Here is a 20560-nt window from a genome sequence, read left to right as displayed (position 1 = left end):
CCCCTATGATTTCTGATGTATGATTTGGAATGCGGTAGAAAAGATTTGCTCTTTTAATCCACCCACTAAAATCAATCATGCACAAACTTTAACAGTCAGGGAGGGTGTTGTGAGTTCTTTTTTTTTTTTTTTTTTTTTTTTTAACAGAAAAAACAAATAAAAAAACTCAGCATGCACATTGCTGGCTTTAATTTCCTTGAGTAAACAGTGTGTTGCAGCCATGTTGTTGAGGGCTGGGGAAGAGGACGCATACCTGAAATTTAGGCTCATTACTGCTCTATGAAATATGTCTCCAATGTCAGCCCTGGCTCGGCTGCCTGGTGGATTTAAACATGAATTACTCCAGTTACTCTATCAAAAGTGTCAGTACACAAGCGGCTGTGGAGTTTAATTAGCCTGGCCCGCTTGGAACAACATTGCATTGAACAGTAAAATAAGATTATACTCATGCTGAGCAGATTTAGCTTAAACAGCCCCAAAAGTATTAAAAGGGTAGTAGGGTGAGGACTGATTGCAAGTTCGCAACTGGAACAGATTACAGCCAGGTTCCCAGCTTGCACTGGTTGTGTTGGCTGAGTGAGAATGGGTTTTCTCTGGGTTTAGCCCTCCATAAGATCACCTCCATTTCCCCTACCAGTGGCTGGACGTGGCCCTGGCCCAGCAACGCCAACAGCACCCAGAGGCAGCATTGGGGTGCAATGCAAGGACAGGACAGGACAGCCCCACTATGACACCAGTCACTTAACTCTTGTCTTTGAGCCATGGGTGACAGCTCGCTGAAACAGCTAGTGGTTTGTCCCCAACATGCTTCCCATCCTGGTTACGTGGAGCTGGTGGGAACATTCCTCACCTGCCACCAGCTCCCAAGCCTGCCACCACGCACAAGCGGGTGGTGGTGTGGAAGCTCCTGCACGCACGGCGAGGGCAGGACGAAGCCCTGTACCACTGGGAAGCACAGATTAAATATAAGAACTAGAAGGGCCTTCAGTCCATTGCTGATTAATAGATATAAATCATCATTTAAAGTTATAAATTATATAAAGTATATTTTCAAGGCTAACAACCATTATCTGCAGACTTGAATTTGCTATGTTGGAGTCAGTTCCTCCACTGGAAAAATCCAAAGTGGCTGTCAGTAGAAAAAGGTTAAAATAATAAAAATAAAAATAAAAAAACCCTCCAAGACTACAGAACTTACTGCTGACAGAACTCTTGAAAGCAGTATCTCCATCAAAATACTAAGAGCAAAACAGTGTCGATCATCCCCCCAAAAGGACAGAGTTGGCTACAAAAATCAAGTCTAAAGAGAAACCAGTAAGCCCCAAACTAAGTGGCACAGTAAAGGAGAAAGGAGCACAGGAACACATCACTTAAAACATGACAGCAGACAAAGCGTCGGAGAGGTGCAGCCTCACACCCTGGCCAAGGATGAGCTGCAGCTACCAGCCAGCAAGGGTCTGAAAATCCATGCCCCAGAGCCTCTTTTTTGCTATGTATTTTTTCCTTTTCCACTGTCCTTCATTTTTAACAAGCAGTGAGTGAAATGTGACCGCTTAAGCAAAGGACACAAAGCTACAGTTGATTTTACAGACATTAAGGGAAACATGAAGGAGAGGAAGAGGAAGTGATGCTGAAAAGAGATATTAGGAAATCCTCCCGTGCAAAGAATTTGAAAGGACAGGCAAGGAAACGGAGAGCGAAGTGTGAAAATGAGAGAGGGAGTAAAAGGCCTTGTGATGCCCTCAGGTATTTCATGTGCAGATCCTGCCTGGGCTGCCTTCAGCTGGGATGCACAAAGGGGTCCTTCATCTGAGGAGAGAGAAAGCCATGCAGAACATTCACCATAGCTAATTAATTTAGGACCCTCAATTACAAGTAGGATCTTGTGACACTGCTTTATTTGTAGCTTTTTTTTTTTTTTTTAATAAACAAAAAGCAGATAAGAGCCGTGACACCTTTAATGACTTTACAATGCCTTTCCTGCCAGCACTGTGCGCCTCGGGGACCTGCCAAGGAGGGTCCCGTTAGGAAAGCCTCATCCCTGCTGCAGAGATTCCCCGTACCAACTGCTGGCCCTGATCAGATCTTCACTGTATCATCCTCTGACAAAGCACAAAAACCAGAATTACTTCAAATATCAGGCGACAGGCAACCTCCTATTTTTTTTTTAAGACCAGGACTTGCTTTTTCAGCCTTCGAATTCAGGCGGTAGATGCCCAGTGTCACTGGACAGAAACCAGAGGAATAAACAATGCTGTGTTTTTTTTAAAAACTGCAAAGGGAAAACGCTGTTGTTTATATGCCACAATATGGACAGATTTACACACTAACAGCCACATTAAAATAATACAGGTCTGGCACGAGCTCACAAAAAGCAGCGCAATTCAGAGTTGCCTGCAAATGTGTCAATGGGGAGTTGGGGACCTTCACGCGGGAGCCAAACTCGCCGAACGCAAACGCTGCAAAATCTTGATAACCTTTGGGGTGAAGCCCTTCGGGGCAAACCCAAACTGCTCCCCCCACTCCTCCCCCTGCAAATCAGACGAAACCCTGCCATTCTCGCAGACACCCGCGCCCGTAAAAAGCAGCCCCTCTGCATGTGCAGCTAACCACATGTCTACACGGAATAATGTGATCATTCTTCCACCCACCTCAGCCCTCCTACGAACTAGCCCTGGGCACTGTCCTTCCACAGAAACTGCACAATCTGAGTTTACAAGAACAAAGAACATTCTCTGAGGGAGCAGACTGGAAAACGGCATTTAAAGCCGGCAGTTTTACCCCATAGCATTAATATCGAGGGGGTAACTCCACGGAGCAGCACGCTATGAACACAAATGGCCATAATTGCTAATAAGGTGCATAGGCATGGCTGTCAGGCCAGTCACCGGGCTAACTCTGGCATTTCTGGAGATTGTCCGAGAAGGCCCAGGCCAGCCGATCCCATCAGCTGTCCCCAGCACCGTGCTGGGACCCAAAAGTCAAGGGGAGAGGGGGCTCTGCCTTCACCTAACTCAGCTCAGAGCCCTGAGGAAGACACTTGCATTCACAAACAGGGGACAGCAACACAGGCCGCTTCTGCATAGCCGTGTACACCTATTTGAGACTTCCACCTCACATCCTACATTTGATCCAGATCATCACCAAGCAGAAAAGAAACGTGGTCTCCAAAGAAACCTTGAACAAAAATATCTAACTTCACCACAAGCCCTTAGCTTAGCACAACAAAGTCCTTACTTTCTCCCAAAGGAAGGGTTTGGGATGCCCCAGTCCTGTGGGGAAGCACTAGGTGGCTCTCCTAGGACAGCCTAAAGCTGAAGCAGCCACCCCACAACCTTGGCCCACCGCATCCCCCGTCCACCAACACCACAACACCTGAGGGCTCCATGCCTCAGCACCACGCTGCCTCTAAACCCTCCTCCCCTCCTGCCTGCATGCCAGGTTCTCCTTCTCCAGCACCACCGACCATATTGTGTTTCAATCATACATTAAACAATCCTGAGCTGGTGGATGCCTTCATGTGTGAATGTCTATAGAGCTCCTATCTTGAAACGTCAACACTCTCGCACATGGAAGTATTTATTACACCAGAGCCCCACAGAAGACGCTGATGAAATTCCTATCATTAGTAAAGTTGGAGGCCCGCAGCCCCGTGGCAGAGCAGCTTAGACACTCATCTAATAACCACATGAGCAAGTGCTGCATCGGTGGCTCCGAATTACTTTCTTTCAATAAAGATAAGGCTTGGCTCCTTGTTGAATAAGCAGATAGCTCCGCAGGCCCAACCCAACATCTTGAAAGATTAGTGCCTCATGACATGTTGGTTGAGTCTGGCTTTCTGACCAAAGGCTGCTTTAAATGAAAAATTAAAAAGAGGGAATCTTTCCTGCCATGCAACTAAACGTAAAGCACATTCTTGAGCAAACTTCAAAAGTTTTAAGCATCCACTAAACTTGGGCAGCTTGGGTACAGAAGTAACTTAAGTTTGGCAAAATATAAGCTACGCTGTGCTTGGAACCAAAAAATCTGTGCTGTACAGCCAAAGGAATGCTGGGCCTTGGAGAGATGGTTCGCCCTTCAGAAGATGATAAAGTATTAAATTTCTGCTAAATCTGAAGCAATAAAATTAAATTCAAACTCTGAGGGAAGGGAATAAAAAGGCCGATGCATAATTGTTTTGTAAAATTTGTGTTTAATTTACTTGAGACAGGCCATTTTATAGTTTATCAAAAACAGCTGGTGTCATAGACACACATTCGCAGTCCCGTAACATGGATACAATTTATCCCGTGAAATCTGTAAACGAAACAAGACAAAGCTCTCAATATCTTTTATAATAAATTCTTTCAACAGGTAGAACTGAATCCTGAAGCAAGCCTTCTTAAAACAGTCGGGCTCTCTCAGAAGCCGTAACCCCCTAACAGCGTGCGATGTTCCTTACTACCCGTTGACACCCGACCAAGGCCCGCTGGCCACCCGGATGGCAGGCGCCTGGCACGTCAGGACCGAGACAAACACATGCATGCTGTAAGGAATTCCTCACAAGACGCTTTTATGTACAAAACGAGAATGTGCTTTGGCTAAAAACATTCAGATGGCTCCCGGCCGTCACCCTTCTGGCACGTAGCGACACGGCACCCATCACACATGTGGGAACTTCTGGTGCCACAGCCAGCCCCACGGCCCATGGTTGGTGCTTTCTCCTCCCTAAGCCTGTGGCAGACCTCCCTACATCATGTGGATGACCTTCCTGGAGGACTGCCTGGGTCTGGGTCTCCACACTCAGGCAGAGCTCCCCGAAAACCGCTGCAAATCCATGCCCACATGATGCCTGCCCAGGAACAAGAAGGCACAGAGTAAGGGCCCGTGACTGTCTAAGAGGGTGAGGATGACATCTAAGAAGTCAACTCTCATCGCATGGTATCAGGTGCTAAAATCTCCACACCTTCAGCAACGCCTGCCTACATCTGCCCTAGATATCTTTGGGATCAAAGGCAGTGGTTATGTTAACAGCGGGAGAAACACACTTCAGCTCATCCTATCAGCCCCTGTTCCAAGGAGAAAATCGCTGCTGATTGCTGCCTATCTCTTTGTGGCTTTCAATCCTGTTCTCCAGCAGCAGTTTCTGATGGCAGAGGAGAGATTATACAATTTTACAGCTGCTTTACCTCTAAATACAACTTCTGCAAGAAAAGACCGGGGGAGTAACTTGGCCTCTCATCCCTGAGGGACCCTAAACCCAGCTCTGGTGCACACAAATGCAATAGCCATAAAAACAGCATGTTGTGGAGCCTCCTTAAACCAAACATGAAAACACCTATTAAGGGTCCACAGGGGTTCATTCTGCCCAGCGTGAAAAGTCCTGGAAGAGAGGTCAGGGCTTGCTACTGTGCAGGGGTCTGCATGTGCCAGAGTCCCATGGCCATGGGGTGCATCTCCAACAGGCTCTGAAGAGGAGGCAGGCTACAAACCTGCACGAAAAGCATCATGTTGGGTTATATAGTGCTTTCATGTTGTGCATTTATACAGATCTCAAGGCAGAGCTCCTTTGCCACCAAAAAACAAGGCTGGCCTCTGTTGTCCCACTGGTGAGGATGCAGCAGAAAGCAGCACAAGGCACATTGTGCTGGGGGCCACCAAGAAGAACCGAGGGGAAGACAAACAGATCTTTGCGGAGAACAGATTTTAAGTGATTGATATTAAAAAAATAAAATAAAATGAAGCAACTTCACCCACTTTTGGTGACTACCTCGGCAGTACTAAAAGGCCCCATTTTGGCCCAAAGATGCGAGTTAAGCTCAACAAGAGGCTCCATGCAGCCAGAGGTGGAGGAGGCCGTTCAGGCTCCGGAGGAGGACAAAGATGTTCTGGGGACACTGACACAGCCGAGGGCTGTCAGCGACCCATATGGCCCCCAGCACCTCTCAACAAGCAACGACTGAGGGCTCTGGTCCCACAAAGGGCTGCCATGGTGTCCCTACAGAAACCAACACTGCAGCAAACACCCCAAACTTTAATCATCTTACTTTTTTCAGCATTTCCAGTATTTCAGGAGTTGTGTCCTGTTTCATTGCAATGTTCTCATTGCCTGTCAACTCCCTAAACGTGAAATACACCCACAAAAGCCTCGCATCCTCACTGTCTGCAGCATCACCTCCTAACTTACAGACGTGCATGCTGTAACAGACAGTCCTTTGTTCTTCCACGGAGGAGAGAGTGTAACCTATCCCAACCTAAAGGGAACTATTTCTTTAGTGTGCAGTGTCAATTGAACTAAAGTGCCAGAGAAACAGTAAGAAATTCCTCAGTGTTCTCCTAAAAAAAAAAAAAAAAAAAAAAAAAAAGACAGCCCAAACTGCTCCTGTATAGGTAACATATACAATTTCCTAGAAGAGGAAACATTAGAAATCTAGGAGAAGTCAGTAACATCTTAACTAGCAAATTAAACCCATACTGCACTTGATGCAGAGGGGACCCTGCTAAGAGCCCGTATCATTGCCCAGGGAAAGTACTCGCAGAGAGAGACAGGCCAAAAGGTTCAAACCTGGCAAATTCCTCCGAGATCTGCTGGAGACAAATCGCATAAAACGAAACCTGGACTCATCTCATTTTGCGGGAGCAAAACCCACGGGTAAATACCCTTCCTGAGCCTCAGCTCTAACCTCGAGCCGTGCCGGGTCTCCTCCCGCCTGCCTGTGCAGATACCCATGGCATGTCTGGCTGGAAAGAAGAGTAAGACCAAATAATTCATATAGGCTGCAGATAGGAAAACAGTGAACAAGACAAAGCCACAGATGATATCCTCAGAAGCACTCAAGCTGCTTAACTACACCTTCAGGAAATCTTTTACTTCAGAAGTAAATAAAAAAATCATTTGTCTCTTACAGTCCCCACAGCAGCTTTTTCTTTTACCTACATCCGTCCCCCAAACAAGAAAACGTATCAACTACAAATCTCCGACAGCCTTTGTAGCTGGGAAAGTTGTGCATTTGATGGCATAACGCAACACACATGACTTTCACATCCGTGCAGCTCCTCACTCGATCATTTCGGGGAACTCCACCCTCGGCTATCAACTCGATAAACTCTCATTACAATAACGAGGAAAGTGATGTTTCTGGTATTAGTCATGCTGTTGAGACTTACAGAAGCAATAAAACAATAGAAAACAAATCTCCAATATTTAAGAAGCTGAACGGGTATGTTTGTTAACTGCTGCTGGCCTTTACATCCCCCCAAGGTAATCAGCTAATGATTGTCTGCTGGTAGCACAATTGGGTCACGTGCGCTTACTGCTACAGAGTTGGCACAGATAACTGCAAAAGGGAGTTATAAAAAGCACTGTTAGATCCTGTAGCGGTTAGGAAAATGTACAGCAGGAGCAACTTGATGAAAATTGCACATAAACATACACAGATGAATGCTAATGATCAAACGTTTTGCAGAAATGAAATGCATTAATGTAAAAAAAAACAAACCAAACAACACAACTGCTTAGTGAAGATAAATTTCTGGTTACACAAAAAAACCCTTGGCGATGACAAATTCACAGACCATGGTAAAACCTAGACTAGTGACTTAAGGAATTAAAGAATTACCCTTTTAAAACAATGCACAGAGGCTTCTGCACCCTTGGTGTCACTTGGACAGTCCCCAACAGGCCCTCCCAAGCATCCTCTGGTGGAGCCAGTGTTGATGAGAACTGCTGGAAGAAGGTTCCCAAAAGCAGCATCCAAAATCAGGGTCAGCACACGAGGCCAAGGGTGCAGGAATTCAGAGAGGCACCCTCACATGAACTTTAATCTCAACAAGTTACAAAAGCGAGCTGCTCTCTCTATAATAAAACCAAAGTTTAATTAGGAAAGTCAGGTTTGACCGGCTTTGAGAAAACTACCCTTTGATAACTACATGCTACATTATCCTTTCACTTCTTTTGGCAGAGAAGAGAGGTTATTGCAGTTTTCTTTGGCTCCCTCTCTCTCCTGTCAATCCCCTGTGCACTCAGATAGTTCAGGTTCAATGTTCAAAAGGGGGGAAGGCTGTGAAACGTCCATCAGCTCTGTTTACCAACAGAAGCACAAAAGGAAAAGGGACCCTGAGCTGGCAGCTCGTGGTTAGAGATCTCAGGATGTGACCGTGGTGTCTGCTCACGGGGCTCTTTCTGTAGTTGCTGGAACTATTCTTTATGGTGATTTGCACCAACTTAAAGTGTGGCAGCAATACTGAAAAAGAAATCATTAATGAACGACTTTACAAGCAAAGAAACATTTCCAGCCTGTTCTTGCTCATGTTTGGTTTCCACATCTGCGCTGGTGTTCCCAGTCGTTTGGCTTAGAGCAGAGCAGGACAGGGTTCCACAGCATCTGCCAAATTTGATATTGAAAGGCTGCTAAAATCACAATTAACTTCTTGAATTAAAATATTTCACTTATTTGCCTCGGGGCCAAGGGTAACACATTCAAACAGATTTCCATTGCGGGCTGCTCACAAACTGTTAATTGCAACGATTGCCTTAAGGACTTACCAACCATAACTCATTTCATACAGAGCGTGGGCCACCTCCTGCGTGGGATACTATTTCTTCTCCTTAGACAGATGACAGGAAATTTTATCAAACGAGATGAAGACTGTTGCAAGGCCCTTGAGCTACCAACAAACCTACATCATCTTTGTGGCAACCGACGCAGTCAGACCGGTGGGTATTAAAGCCAGCTCGCATCCTGCATTTCAGTAAGCGCTCTTTAACAGTTTTATTTGCAGAACAGATTTTGCTGAGCCCCAGCAGTCGCTGGTTAACATCTCCCTGTGCTCTCCTCGGTGTGAGCAGGGATGGCCAAGCACACAGCAGCTGTATGGTGCCTGGCACACGGGGGTGAGGTGGGCACACGCGCACCTCCAGTCAGGGTTGTTGGTTGCAGCGGCCAACAATCCTGCGTTACATTAAAATGGATCCAACGTGACAGTCCGAAATTCAATATTGTCTCAGTCTAATTGGACAGGATCCAGTTCAATTCTGTCAAACGCCTTGATTAATGCTAAAGCCATAAAACCCCTCTTAGCCATCGAGACGTTCAGGCTGAAAGGGAGAGGGAAGAATATGATCCTTGGAAAACAGAGATAAGTGAATTCATGAATGTGAGTAAGATAAATGCCATTTTTAATACAAATATTTCCACAATGCTTACGAGAGCAACAATTCACAAGCTGTACTCTTCTGTATGAATTGGTCAAGAGGTAAAAGCTTTTACTAAGCACCTTGTGCAGTCAAACCTTTTACACTGGAATGCGGTATGACAGCACGGTTATGAAAAAGGTTTATTTCTTTGTCTCAAGTAATTTTGAGACAGCCTAGGAAAGAGAAAGCTCTCACTGACTTGCCCCCCTTCCAGCCTGGTCACAAAACTGCTTAACTAGAAATCCCACAAAGTGGAGGAAATGGGTCTGAACTGCAGATGGGAACTACCTCTGGGAAGAGAAACCGCAGTCACACATCTGACTTCACAGCGGAATTCCATAGCTTAAACCAATTTAAGAAATAGGAATGCTTGTTTCATTTTGTTTCAAACTGGTGGGAAAAAGATCTAGGCTTTTATCTATACTTTATCACAGAACTCACCATTTTTTGCTGCAGCACAAATAGCACGGCACAAAAAAGATGGGAATATTCCATAGGTAAAAGAAAAGGGCAGCAATTTTAAATGCTTGAAAACATCGATCTTGTCACAATGTTAATAGAATGAGACAAAAAAGTGTTTTTAGTGATCTATCAAGTTTTTAGGGTTGAAAGAGCTAATTCACATTGAGTTACCCTCCCAGCTTTTACGTATAATATGTACCAAAAAAGATAAGCAAGTTATATTCCATTATATATAATTACAGAAGCTCCTAATTACATATCACAATTTTTAGGCAGCCTAGCAAATGCCATGCTTTCCAGAACAGCAATTCCTGAAGTGAATAGTAAATCAGTTTTTGCTTGCCACTGATTTGAAACTTTAACCTATAAATTAAATTAATAAGAGACAAAGGCTTCTTTTGTGCATTTGCAAGCCTGTAGGATTTTACAAATAATAGGACTGGAAAGTGATTTATATTCCAAGATTAAAGGTCAGTTTGGCGCACACGACTTTGGAGCAAAACACCACAGCAGAGAGTTGTATTAACTCATTCATGCACCAGCCCAACTCTGCGTCCTGCTCCTTGTAGCCACCAGGAGTTATGGGAGTTCGCTGAGAACAGAGAAATAGTTGCAAGACAGAAAAAAAATTGCACTGGACAAATATGTGGAATTCTTCCAGATCTATGGTAGGGAGGGAATTGTGACTAAGAATTGCATCAAGCAATCAGCCCCCTACGTTACTGACGTTACCTGTGTGTTACAACTCAAATCAAACACACGTTTGATGGGGAAAGATTGAAAACACAGAGGATTACATGGAAACAGCATAAATTAAAAAGGAACAGAAAATATGCAAATAATTTGAACTTTTACCAGCAAAAGGAATGGCTGGTTTATTTTATGAAATTCTGCTGCTAGCTGGTCTTACTCCTGGACTGGCTGTTTCTGTGGAAATAAGACTTCAAACTGAATTTAAAATTTTGGATGCATGCAATAATTAATACAGTATTAACCTGAGAACTGAAATAGTTTTTTATGATTATTCCTGTAATAAAAATTATTGCTCTGTTAAGAAAATCCTAGTAAGAGACCAGAGGAGGAGACATGCACAAACACATCCACTGGGAGGAATGTAGCTTCTTTGGCATGACTTTTCCATGTCTGCTATTTTGTAGGACACAAATTTGGTATCCTACTTATTAAATTAGGACAGATTTCTCTATTATGTGAAAATTCATTAAACAATTTAACACATTCAGTAGTCAAAGAAAGATGAAACAGTAGCATGTGTGCATAATCTGATGAAAATGCAATCTGATCCCCAAAGAAGAAAGCACCAGCTTGTAAACAAACACCCTATTTGTTTAAATTCTATCTGCAATTAAAAGCCTGTACTGATTTTGCTTTCCCTGGAAAGGCAGATGGCAAGGATGTAGGCTGTTTTTTAGGTAATTTAATTGTACATTGGAGCACTGCACGCTCCATTTTGTAGCTGATATTATGTGAAAATGCATGTGTTCAAATTGCAGTTCACTTAGACTTCTGGATGTTAGAAAACAAATGTTATAGAAAAAGAAGCACACTAAATTTTGGCAGACACCAACAGTTTGCATCATCCCAAAGGTGTCTGAAGCAAGGGAACTGAAAGATGGTAAATGCCCCACAAATGCTGGGGGAGGTGGGAATGGATGCGAAGAACAACTCCTGAGGTGCTGCTGACACATTGCTATGCAGGAGACCAGAAAAAACAGCATTTAATGTCCATGCGTGCCATGAAGGATGGCAAAAAAAATCAGCATAATTATCACCACGGAGACTAATTTTCACCTTACTGAGTTTGCAGAGGTAGGTACATGTGTGTGAGGGCTCTGGACATGCCCTGAGCAGTTCCCAAGCTGGGCACTGGAGCTGCCCCACCACGGCAGGGGGTCCTGGCCAAGCAGCCAGCCCTGCCTGGGGTTCGGGGTGTGCTGCCAAGAGGACAGAGATGCTCTGATAGAAATGCAGGAGTTGCTGGAACCATGTGGAAGAGGCCAACTGAGCAATTCTCATCTGTAAAGCAGGAGGGATAATGGACACACTACTGGGAAAGACTGGAAAGCTCTGAGATTTTCTCCTGCTGTTCTCCTCTTGCTGAATTCAGCCTTCCAGGTAGCACTGAAATTCGTCATCTTTCTTCTCTTCACAGATTTTTTAAAACACGCCATTAACTAGCTCATAAACCCACAATTTAAATAATTATCTGAGCATTGCCTCTGTTATCTGCAAAGCTGACAAACCTCGTGGGCCCTGAACATTTCACGAGCAGTACATTGTTCCCCATGGACCTGGAAGGCAGAGGGAAGCTCGTCTGCTGGAGAAGCTGCCCACCTTGGGTCAGGGCATGGAGAGCCGGTCAAGTGCCTGGGAAGGGGGTCGTATGGATGAATTTGACTAGGACTGAGAAAGACCAAACGGGTGGAGGGTGGGGAGGAAGCAAAAATGAAGAAAATATTTAAGGCAAGTGATGAGGGTCCTGGGTGGTCTGTAAACGAGTTTGAAACAGTGGGAGAGTGTAACGAAGAGATGAAATCCAATAGTTGTACAGGAAGCTTTCACCAGGCTTAAAACAAATCCTTAAGAAAAACAGAAAAGAATCCAGGAAGAGGAATTGTATTACTGCTGAAAACGGTATTGGCATATTCCCAATGCATTTACAGCGTGTGACTGACAGTTCTGCTTCTGATCCCAGCAGTGGAGAGGGATAATGTCTTCCTACGCTTCAAAAACCTCAAACGGCTCACAACAGAAAGTTCCCTGGGGGGCATTTCTACTAAACTTGTGCTAGTTTATCCTATTTTGTTTTAATATTGCTGGAAATTGCCTGAAAGCTGGGGCAACCGGTGGGGAGTGGTGGGTGACCCAAGTGACAGGTGCCACTAACCTGCTTTGCTTATACCAAACGGAAAATCTCGGAAGCTGTTGACTTTATCTTTGATTGTTTCAGTGCTGCTACTTTCGGCAAAGAAACGTGCACCCTAAAAAAGATGTTTTTAAACTGCACCGAAAAGATAAGGTAAAAGCACTCTGCTGCCCCTGGTAGCTGGAATCTGGCAGGGATCATTTTCTGTGTGCTTAGCCCATCCCTCAAATTCCTGCCATTAGTTTCCTCTCAAAGCTATTTTCAAAGTTTCTCTCTCAGCACCTGCTTAAGTCCAATTTACATCAGCAGTATGTGGTTTCCTGAGCCTGGGCCAAAGATGCCGGGCTGCTCGATGATGCTGATTCGCAGCTCTCCCTTTCATTTTGATAGTTCACTGACCAGACGCTCTTTTCCACTTCTCCTAAACTCACTGCTGGGATCCTGGTCCCTGTGAAGACAATAGCTGAACTGATGCTGATTTTCAGGTGGTTGAGAATCCACTTACCATTCGTCTTTCATGTTTGCTGCTGGGGATAACACAAGCCAGACTCCTGTACCAAATGTTGGCTGAGTGGATAGCTCTGGAAGGCAGCTTCCCTGCCTGCTCTATTTGGAATAAAACATCACTTATCACGTCCCTGCAGGTAGGAGAAACCTGATTTTGTTCTGCTTAAGGGCCAGTGTTACTAATTACTTTAGCTCTTCTAGAACACCCTTGGACTGCAGAAGGCCTGTATTCCTTTCTGTTTGTTTTTTTTTTAGAAAGCAACATGACTGGGCATAAATGTCAGTATTTATCATTATGTCTTCTCAATTTGCAACTGCAAAAGGAAGGCTACACTTCTGAAAATTTACTGCTTCACAGCTTTAGTGAGCTCAGACCTCACTTCCAGCAGCGCTGATCATCTGCAGCAGAACTCGCTGCCAGTGCCCAAATCCTGGAAAATCAGGCCTCTTTCCGAGAAGCGCTCAGCTTTAATTTATAGTCACCGAATCTCTGCTTGTGCTCCAGTAAGCTTCTGCCAGCAAATCTGACCTGTGCAAACCAAGCAATACCTATCTGCCCAAAATGCTTCCAAGCTGAGCACAAAATCCACCCGTCAATCCTCCTCTTTTTAAGCAATCTGTATATTTAACTGTTAGTAGAACAACAGGGCCCAGCCCTACGTTGGGAATAACAAACATTTCTAGCAATTTACATTCAAACATCTCTTTATACAGAGAGCACCTGGGATTCATCTGAAAACCTGCCTCAGATAGAGACCTTCATGCAGCAGCCTGATACAAAATCCAGATACAGCGTAATAAGCTTTTGATGTCGTGTTGACATTCATCTGCCAATATTATTGCTTCATGCACTTACCTTATGATGGATCTTGTTACTTAATTGATCACAGGCAAGGTCAAGAATTAGCCCTTCTTCCACTGACATCATGCAAATCACCAAACCCCAGAAGAAAGCACCTAATCCTCAGCTTCAAATCCACACTAGGCAGCCCTTCGATACGTGTGAACGGAGACAACTGGTTTTTCAATTATGCCTCGGAAAAGGTCATTTTTCAAAACTTATGACCAAATGGAAAAAAAAAAAAAAAAAAAGCTGCTCACAAATGTGCTCTTCCTTTTGGTATCGCTCGCCTTAACGTGAAGAACAGCTTGTTTTCACAACAGGAGATGAAAACAAACTGCATTTATAATCCGCCCTGGGCAGAACCTCGCTTCCCCAACGTCACTCTCCCTACAGAGGGCTCAGCAGCTGCTTTGGCTTCCACGGGACAAGTTGCCCGGTGGGGACAGAGACAGACCACAACCTATTTCACTCAGATTTTCCCTGAAACACATCTTCCAGAGCATGAATTTTACTGTTCCGTGTAATGACAGGCTGTGTGTAGCCCCAGAAACCTCTGGCCCCACGCGCTCCACGGCCCCAGGAGAAGCCCGACCCCTGCCACCGCCTGCAGAAAACCCCTGGCTGAGGCTGCAGCCTCCGAGTTTGGATCAATTCTGCAGCAAGCTTTGTCTGGTAGCACGCAGATTATGCAATAAAGTCCATTATGTATGGAAAAAAAAAAAAAAGGAGGAAAAAAAAGCACTGAGAAGCTTTCGGGAGAGGTCCACAAGCCAAAGACGAGCACTGCACAACAGCATCCCCACGCTGAGGCAGGGCTGCCTGGCAGCGATCGTTGGGTGTTTCAGTGCTTTGCTGTCAGTTAAAAGTACTTCAGAAGGCAAAATCCTAATTAATCAAAGATGGAGAAATCATAACTGGCAGCCGGCGTGATCACGCGAAACCCCAGTAACTGCTCGCAGTCCCAGCCTCTGTTTTCTGCACACGTATCCAGGATTCCTTGCCTGTGTTTGCCCGAATGTCGAGCACAGAGAGCTTGTATTTAACTTTGCACATGGAAATCTTCTAGCCTAAAACCCAGAGTCACATCAAACCATCCTGGCTGTGAAGTGAATGTATACTATCAGGCAAATTAATGGATCCATATTCCTCATAATATTTCTGGTGAATAAACTACAAAATAATTTTTTAGAGACAATGGGGAGGGCGAAACAGAAGACAGCAAGGAAATTCTGTTTCCTCCTCCCGAGCAGACACGTTACTGTCCTCTGCAACAGATGCAACGCCTCAGTGGCTTTTATCATTGCTTGTGCAATGCCGTACCTGGTACCCCGGGAAGAGCCAGCTGTAGGACAAACGCCTTTTGCACTGATTTTTAGGGCTGCACCAGCTGCCTGCAGCTGCACGACCCCGCAGAGGACCGAGTAACAGGGCAGACCGACGGGCCATGCTGCATTCCCCCAGCCCACAAGCACAGGAGGCTGCTGCAGCTCCTTCACCCAGCACTGCTGCCCCTTCTCACCCACACCTGTGGGCTCAGCACCAGCCCTCACCAACGCTCCCCCCCTGCCAATGCAAACCACACGGGCTCCCCGCATCAGCCATCACCTCAAATCATTCCGACTTTTGGGGCAATATTCTCTATCCTTGGGAAAACTGCCATGTTTCTTTCCAACGAGACAAAAATAGCTACGAGGACTTTGGAGCCCTTCGAAGAGCCCTGGGTTTGGCACTATGTTATTAGAAAGGAGATCTCCAAAATGCTTTGTGTGGCGCTAAGACTTCTTTAAAATTCTTTTAAAATTTCTGTCCAATTCAACACCTTCTCCCCCCATTAATTTGTAACCTTAAAGCACACGTTTGGAGCGAGAGATGTGACCACCTGCTTCCCTGATAGGAACATTTATGGTCCCAGCAGTACAAACTGATGGAAAAAAGCCCATCCTGAGACACCACAGATCACCAAAGCAGATCACTTTCTGATTTATCAAAGATAATTCATCGATGCACTTACTTTTGGTTTCACAATAGCTTGGAAAAAAATAGGTTAAAAGTCTAACAGGGTCTAATACAGTGAGTAGAAGGGAAAGAAGAAATCACGAGGCAGTTAAAGAGCAGTTAAAGCTTCCTTCTCATCCTTATCAGCACAGTTATCAGTCAGCAAGCCTGTAATTAGGTACAAAAGACATTGTGCTCCAGAGAGCTCCTCGAGGAACTGGAGAGCTGTTGTAAGCTAGAAGCTGAAGCCCTGATTGACAGCCTCCCTTTAAGAAAAACAGTTACAGAATAATTAGCAATAATTTGTACAAATCAGAAGAGGTGACCTTTGTGGCTGCACAGTATCTTACATAATGAACAGAGCTTTCCTCCAGCAGCAGGGATGAATTCAGAAGGACTAAAAAGGGACTCAGTTATCAAGCAGAGTCCTTCAGACTTCTCTGCGTGGTGGCAACCACCCTTCCCTGAGTACCTACAGATAGAGAAGGAAATCCTGGCTCCTACTTCCAGTACTGGCAAAAACTTTGTCGATTTAGTGGTTAGGGGTGGTGATTTTTTGCTTTGTTTTGTTTTTTGTTTTCCATATTTTAATTATTTTTCTTTAACCCTCTACCTCATCTTTGTCCCAGTAGTAAGTTTGTTTTCCTCGCATGGCTTTTGTGCCTGGATAAAAGGCATTCCCTTTTAAACACCACTTAAAAAAAAATCTTTAAATTAAAAAAAAGTAAATCCAAGTTGCTCCAGTTGCACGTGGAAAAGCCACAGGTTCCATGCTTGGTGTGTGCTGCTGCTCCCCCCAGCTCTGCACAGCCTGACCTGGCCGAGGGCACGCTGTTGGGGTGTGGGTGACCCCAGGGACGTGTTGGAACATCCCGAGGGGGCTGCGACCCAAAGTCCACGCAGGGGGAGGAGGAGGAGGAGGTGGCTGCCCAGCAGGGATCTCTGCTCCCTGCATGCTGCTGCCCGAGCAGCTGCTTCGGCAGCTGTTCCTACCAGTTGGTGGCTGAATTTTACAAGATATCTGTCTGTAATTAAAAAAGCAACAATACTTTGGCAGCCATCACAAAATGCATCACTGGATGACATCCCACAGCGAGTACGTCTGCGCTGGATACGGGGAGACGCGGTAGATGCGACCATGTAGGACTTTCCCATTTCTAAACCCCAAAGATTATCTGCTTCACTTCGCTGCCAGGACCACCACCAGCATCCAAAAACATGGGCTCCACCGGGTCTGGCTGCGAGTCAGAAACGCTCATCTCCTGCCTGTGCCACTCCAAGCTGCCCTGTGCCAAGACATATGGCTGCAAGGTGCTCGGCAGTGCAGGAGCGAGGCTCGGAGAGCTGCAGGTTTGGTGGGGAGGTTTGAAACCCGGGCCTAGCACGGAGGGTTTTCTCCATTTGGAGCACGTTAAGACGCTGGGCTCGTGCCAGATAAGCAGCACACCCAGAATCAGCAAGGTGAGGGCCAGATAAAGCTTGGCAAAGGAGGAAGGAGTAAGAGGCCCCGGGGAGCAGGTTGGTGCTCTCCAAGCCCCACCGAACGCAGTGGGACCCGCGCCACAAGCTCCAGTGGGAGCAGAAACCCAGCTCCAGTCTGCAAACCACTGCGCGCATATTTGCAAACCATTGTGTACACAGCAGATAAATGCTTAATAATAATGATGACAAACAGACAAACCCAGAAGCAGCTTCCCTCCGCATTAACTGCATCAGGAGCAGGTCCCACTGAGCGAAAGCCTCCCTTGTAGCTGGGACTTCTCACAGAGGGCAAAAAGCCACCCAACCGCAGCCAGCAGTGAAAGGACTGCAAAGCTGAGGAACGATGAACCAGGATCATGGCACGTCAGGACCTGGGACCTCACCTGCCAGGCATGAAGCTCCGTCACACAGCCACCACCGTGTGCACGCTGAGGTGAGGATTTACATGCCTGCCTCGGAGCTGCTAACGAAGAAACTAACACAGAAAGAGATTCAGCTCCCTGTTAGCGGTTTCTCAGCAAACTGGGGGTAGTGTGGGGCTGCTGGCACCCAGAGGTGCCACGAATCCTCTGCGTGTCCCCACTCCCAGCCCTCAGCCCAGCCTCCAGGCGCTTCCCTCGTGCCAGGCTGGGCGTGCTGGAGGAGTAAAGCCTGAACTTCTCAGCTCCGTCAGTGTCTGCTCTTCTCTCCCACACTTACTGGAGCCCATCTACTCCTCGGGGATCGGAGGAGTGTTAGGCTGGTAGGAAAATACCTCTCCTATGTAAACCATGCGTTCTGCCATTTCCCTCTCCAAATTACACAGCGTCACAGATCGTAAGCCCTCTAAACAGAGAGTCTTCAGTTGAGGAACAGATCTCCATAAAGGCTGGGATTAAGGCCCTGCACGTTAGAAAGGAAAAAGGGAGGAAAAATATGCTCCGTTTAATTACCCAAGCCATAACAACATTTTACTATTTTATACATGATTCCTGACAAAAGTGGAAATGTTATTTTCCACGAGCATGGCTGCTGGTTCTACTACAAATAAATAGTCCAGGGTGCGCTCAACATGCAAGAGATGGAGGCCATGTGTTTTCATTAATTCTCTTGGCAGAGAAGCCCATGTAGATTTTGGACTGCAGCTCAGGGCTGGAATACGAGAGCTGGGGTGGCCAACATACATCACAGCAGACTCCATTTGGCCCAGGTCCACTTACGAGTTGGTCCAATACCCAGTTTTATCATCCTAATTACGAGCAGATTCCCAGCTCCCTCCCTCCCTCACCGAGGTGCCTTCAGCTTCACCCTTTTCTTCCTCCCTCTGGCTAGTTGGGTTTGGGGGACTTGTGCCCTGACGCATCTCCAGAACCAGAACCAGAGCTGGATTCTCTGCATTTGAGGACTTTAAGGAGGACCAAATTGTCGGGGCTTCCTCCTCAGTGAGCACTGGGGTCCCCCAGAGCATTTCTACCCCTTACCTAGTACAAAAACCTAAACCAACAGGTGAATTGCAGTCCTTTGTCTGTTATCGCCAGCAGAAAAATGTTGGCCTCTTTCATTTTCCCTTTATTGCAGCTTCTTTTGTGTGGATTAAAATAATTGATATTGATAATGTGATCTGCCCCCTGCCCCTGTTCCCAATTACTTTCACAGGCTAGGGATCCTGCATTATGGATAGGACAGGAATGGTCTTAATTAGCCTTCTGGGTTACAGAACTGATTCTGGTTTTGATTTGAAATATTTGGGATTACGCAGGCTGACTGTTGTGGGCTGGGGTCACCAGCAGAGCCTCCCAGGGAATGTGGGGAGCTCAGCTTGAGCTGGCTTTTCTTTGACTACTGCCAGGTGCCCAGCAGCATGCGGAGCAGAGCAGCACTCTCACTGCTAGGCAAAAAGGACAGACAGCTTAGCACGGCCACCTTTGTGTTCAGGATTAAGAACAACAGCACTGAGGGGTATTTGCAGGCAAAGTTTTACTCTGGATGTGGCAGGACACCTATAGTTCAAGGAGTGCTGACCAAGCAGCCGCGTTCGTAAAAGGTAACCCTTGCATTCAAGGGGCTAAATACCCATTAAAAGTAAATGGTAATAAAAAATGGAGCATTATACCTGAAACTCCTTTCTGGACCTGCAAAAATCCATTTTGAAACATGCAATTAGTTAGAACAGAATAGAAACTGATAGGATTTTTCCTATTTTGGGAGGAGGAATCCTAATCCCGTAACAGGATCGGTAACATGGTCCCTGCCACTCACATGCAGTTCTTGCCATACAATGGTGGAAAGAGAGGGACACTGTACAAGCCTCCCCGTGTCTGCTGCTCTGCGTGCCTACCCTGCACGAAGTAATTCATAGGCAACACCTCAGAACATGTTCTGCAGGTCAGAGAAGTCAGGATCCGTAAGGTTTAACTGGAAGGGGAAAATGCTTTCCAGACGTGATGAAGGTCCGCTGAGAACAGCACCCCCCAAGTGTAGATCTCCAGGGACCGGCAGCTCGGGCCTCCCTGCCAAACCCAACAAAGAATTACGCTGGTCTGAGCAACACCCAGCAAACAGCACCAGAGCAGGGCTCAGACTCAGCAGTCCAGATGCCGAACGCTCCCCTGCTCGTCAGATGCGTGTGGGTTATGGACCCAAGGCACCGTGACTTGGCGTGCCATTTTCTGTGGCTCCGGTGTTAATCCGGAGAAAGGAGCATCACTTGCAGTATCGTTTCTTTCACAGGGAACCAGGACTACTTGCTCAGCAGAGCACCCCGGTACGCAGCAGTTTTTCCTTTTTAACTCTGTTTACACAAAATGCAAATGCAAAAATATAGGTAAAAGCAGAGGGAAGCTGAGCTCCCTCTCTCTGTAATCAAAGATGAGACAACGCTCAGAGCCAGAATACAAACCACAGTTTATAATCAAAATGTAACGTAATCACTGAAACAGATGTCAAAAAGATAAAACCGTATAATTCTGAATTGCCAACGATTAGGGCTCAGCATCTTGGACAGCACTGAGATGCTCTATTTCTGTCTACATATGTCTGCATTTTGGAATAAAACAAAAAGTAAGCAGAAAGCACACAGCACAATGCTACAGAAAAGCCCTTTTTGTTCCTCTCTTTTACCATTTTTACAGAGTTTTCTGTGGAGCTCACGTTTGTCCCTGATTCAGACTATGACGGTGAGGGGAGGGAAGGAGAGAAATTGGGCTTTTAGGACTGTGGTTGGGAAAAACAG

The 20560-nt window shown here is 45.9% G+C and overlaps 1 protein-coding gene across 2 annotated transcripts in view; it reads right to left on the bottom strand.

Annotated features, from left to right (window-relative positions):
* Positions 1–20560, bottom strand: part of LOC309884089 (lipase maturation factor 1-like) — a 154890-nt gene that overhangs the window by 93005 nt on the left and 41325 nt on the right. Inside the window, exon 1 of one of the 2 annotated variants that reach the window (XM_082772778.1) lies at positions 13885–13977. The exons of the other annotated variant lie outside the window; for it this stretch is intronic. Coding sequence (XP_082628904.1) covers positions 13885–13956 — 72 coding nt within the window. The 5' untranslated portion in view covers positions 13957–13977. Of the gene's footprint in view, positions 1–13884; positions 13978–20560 lie in introns of those variants that run through there. 2 annotated transcript variants of the gene reach the window in all.

The sequence above is a fragment of the Aythya marila genome (genome assembly GCF_965140915.1).
Source record: "Aythya marila genome assembly, chromosome: 15".
In the NCBI taxonomy this organism is placed as follows: Eukaryota; Metazoa; Chordata; class Aves; order Anseriformes; family Anatidae; genus Aythya; species Aythya marila.
The sequence above is the reverse complement of the archived record's forward strand: the minus strand, read 5'-3'. Positions and strand labels throughout refer to the sequence as shown.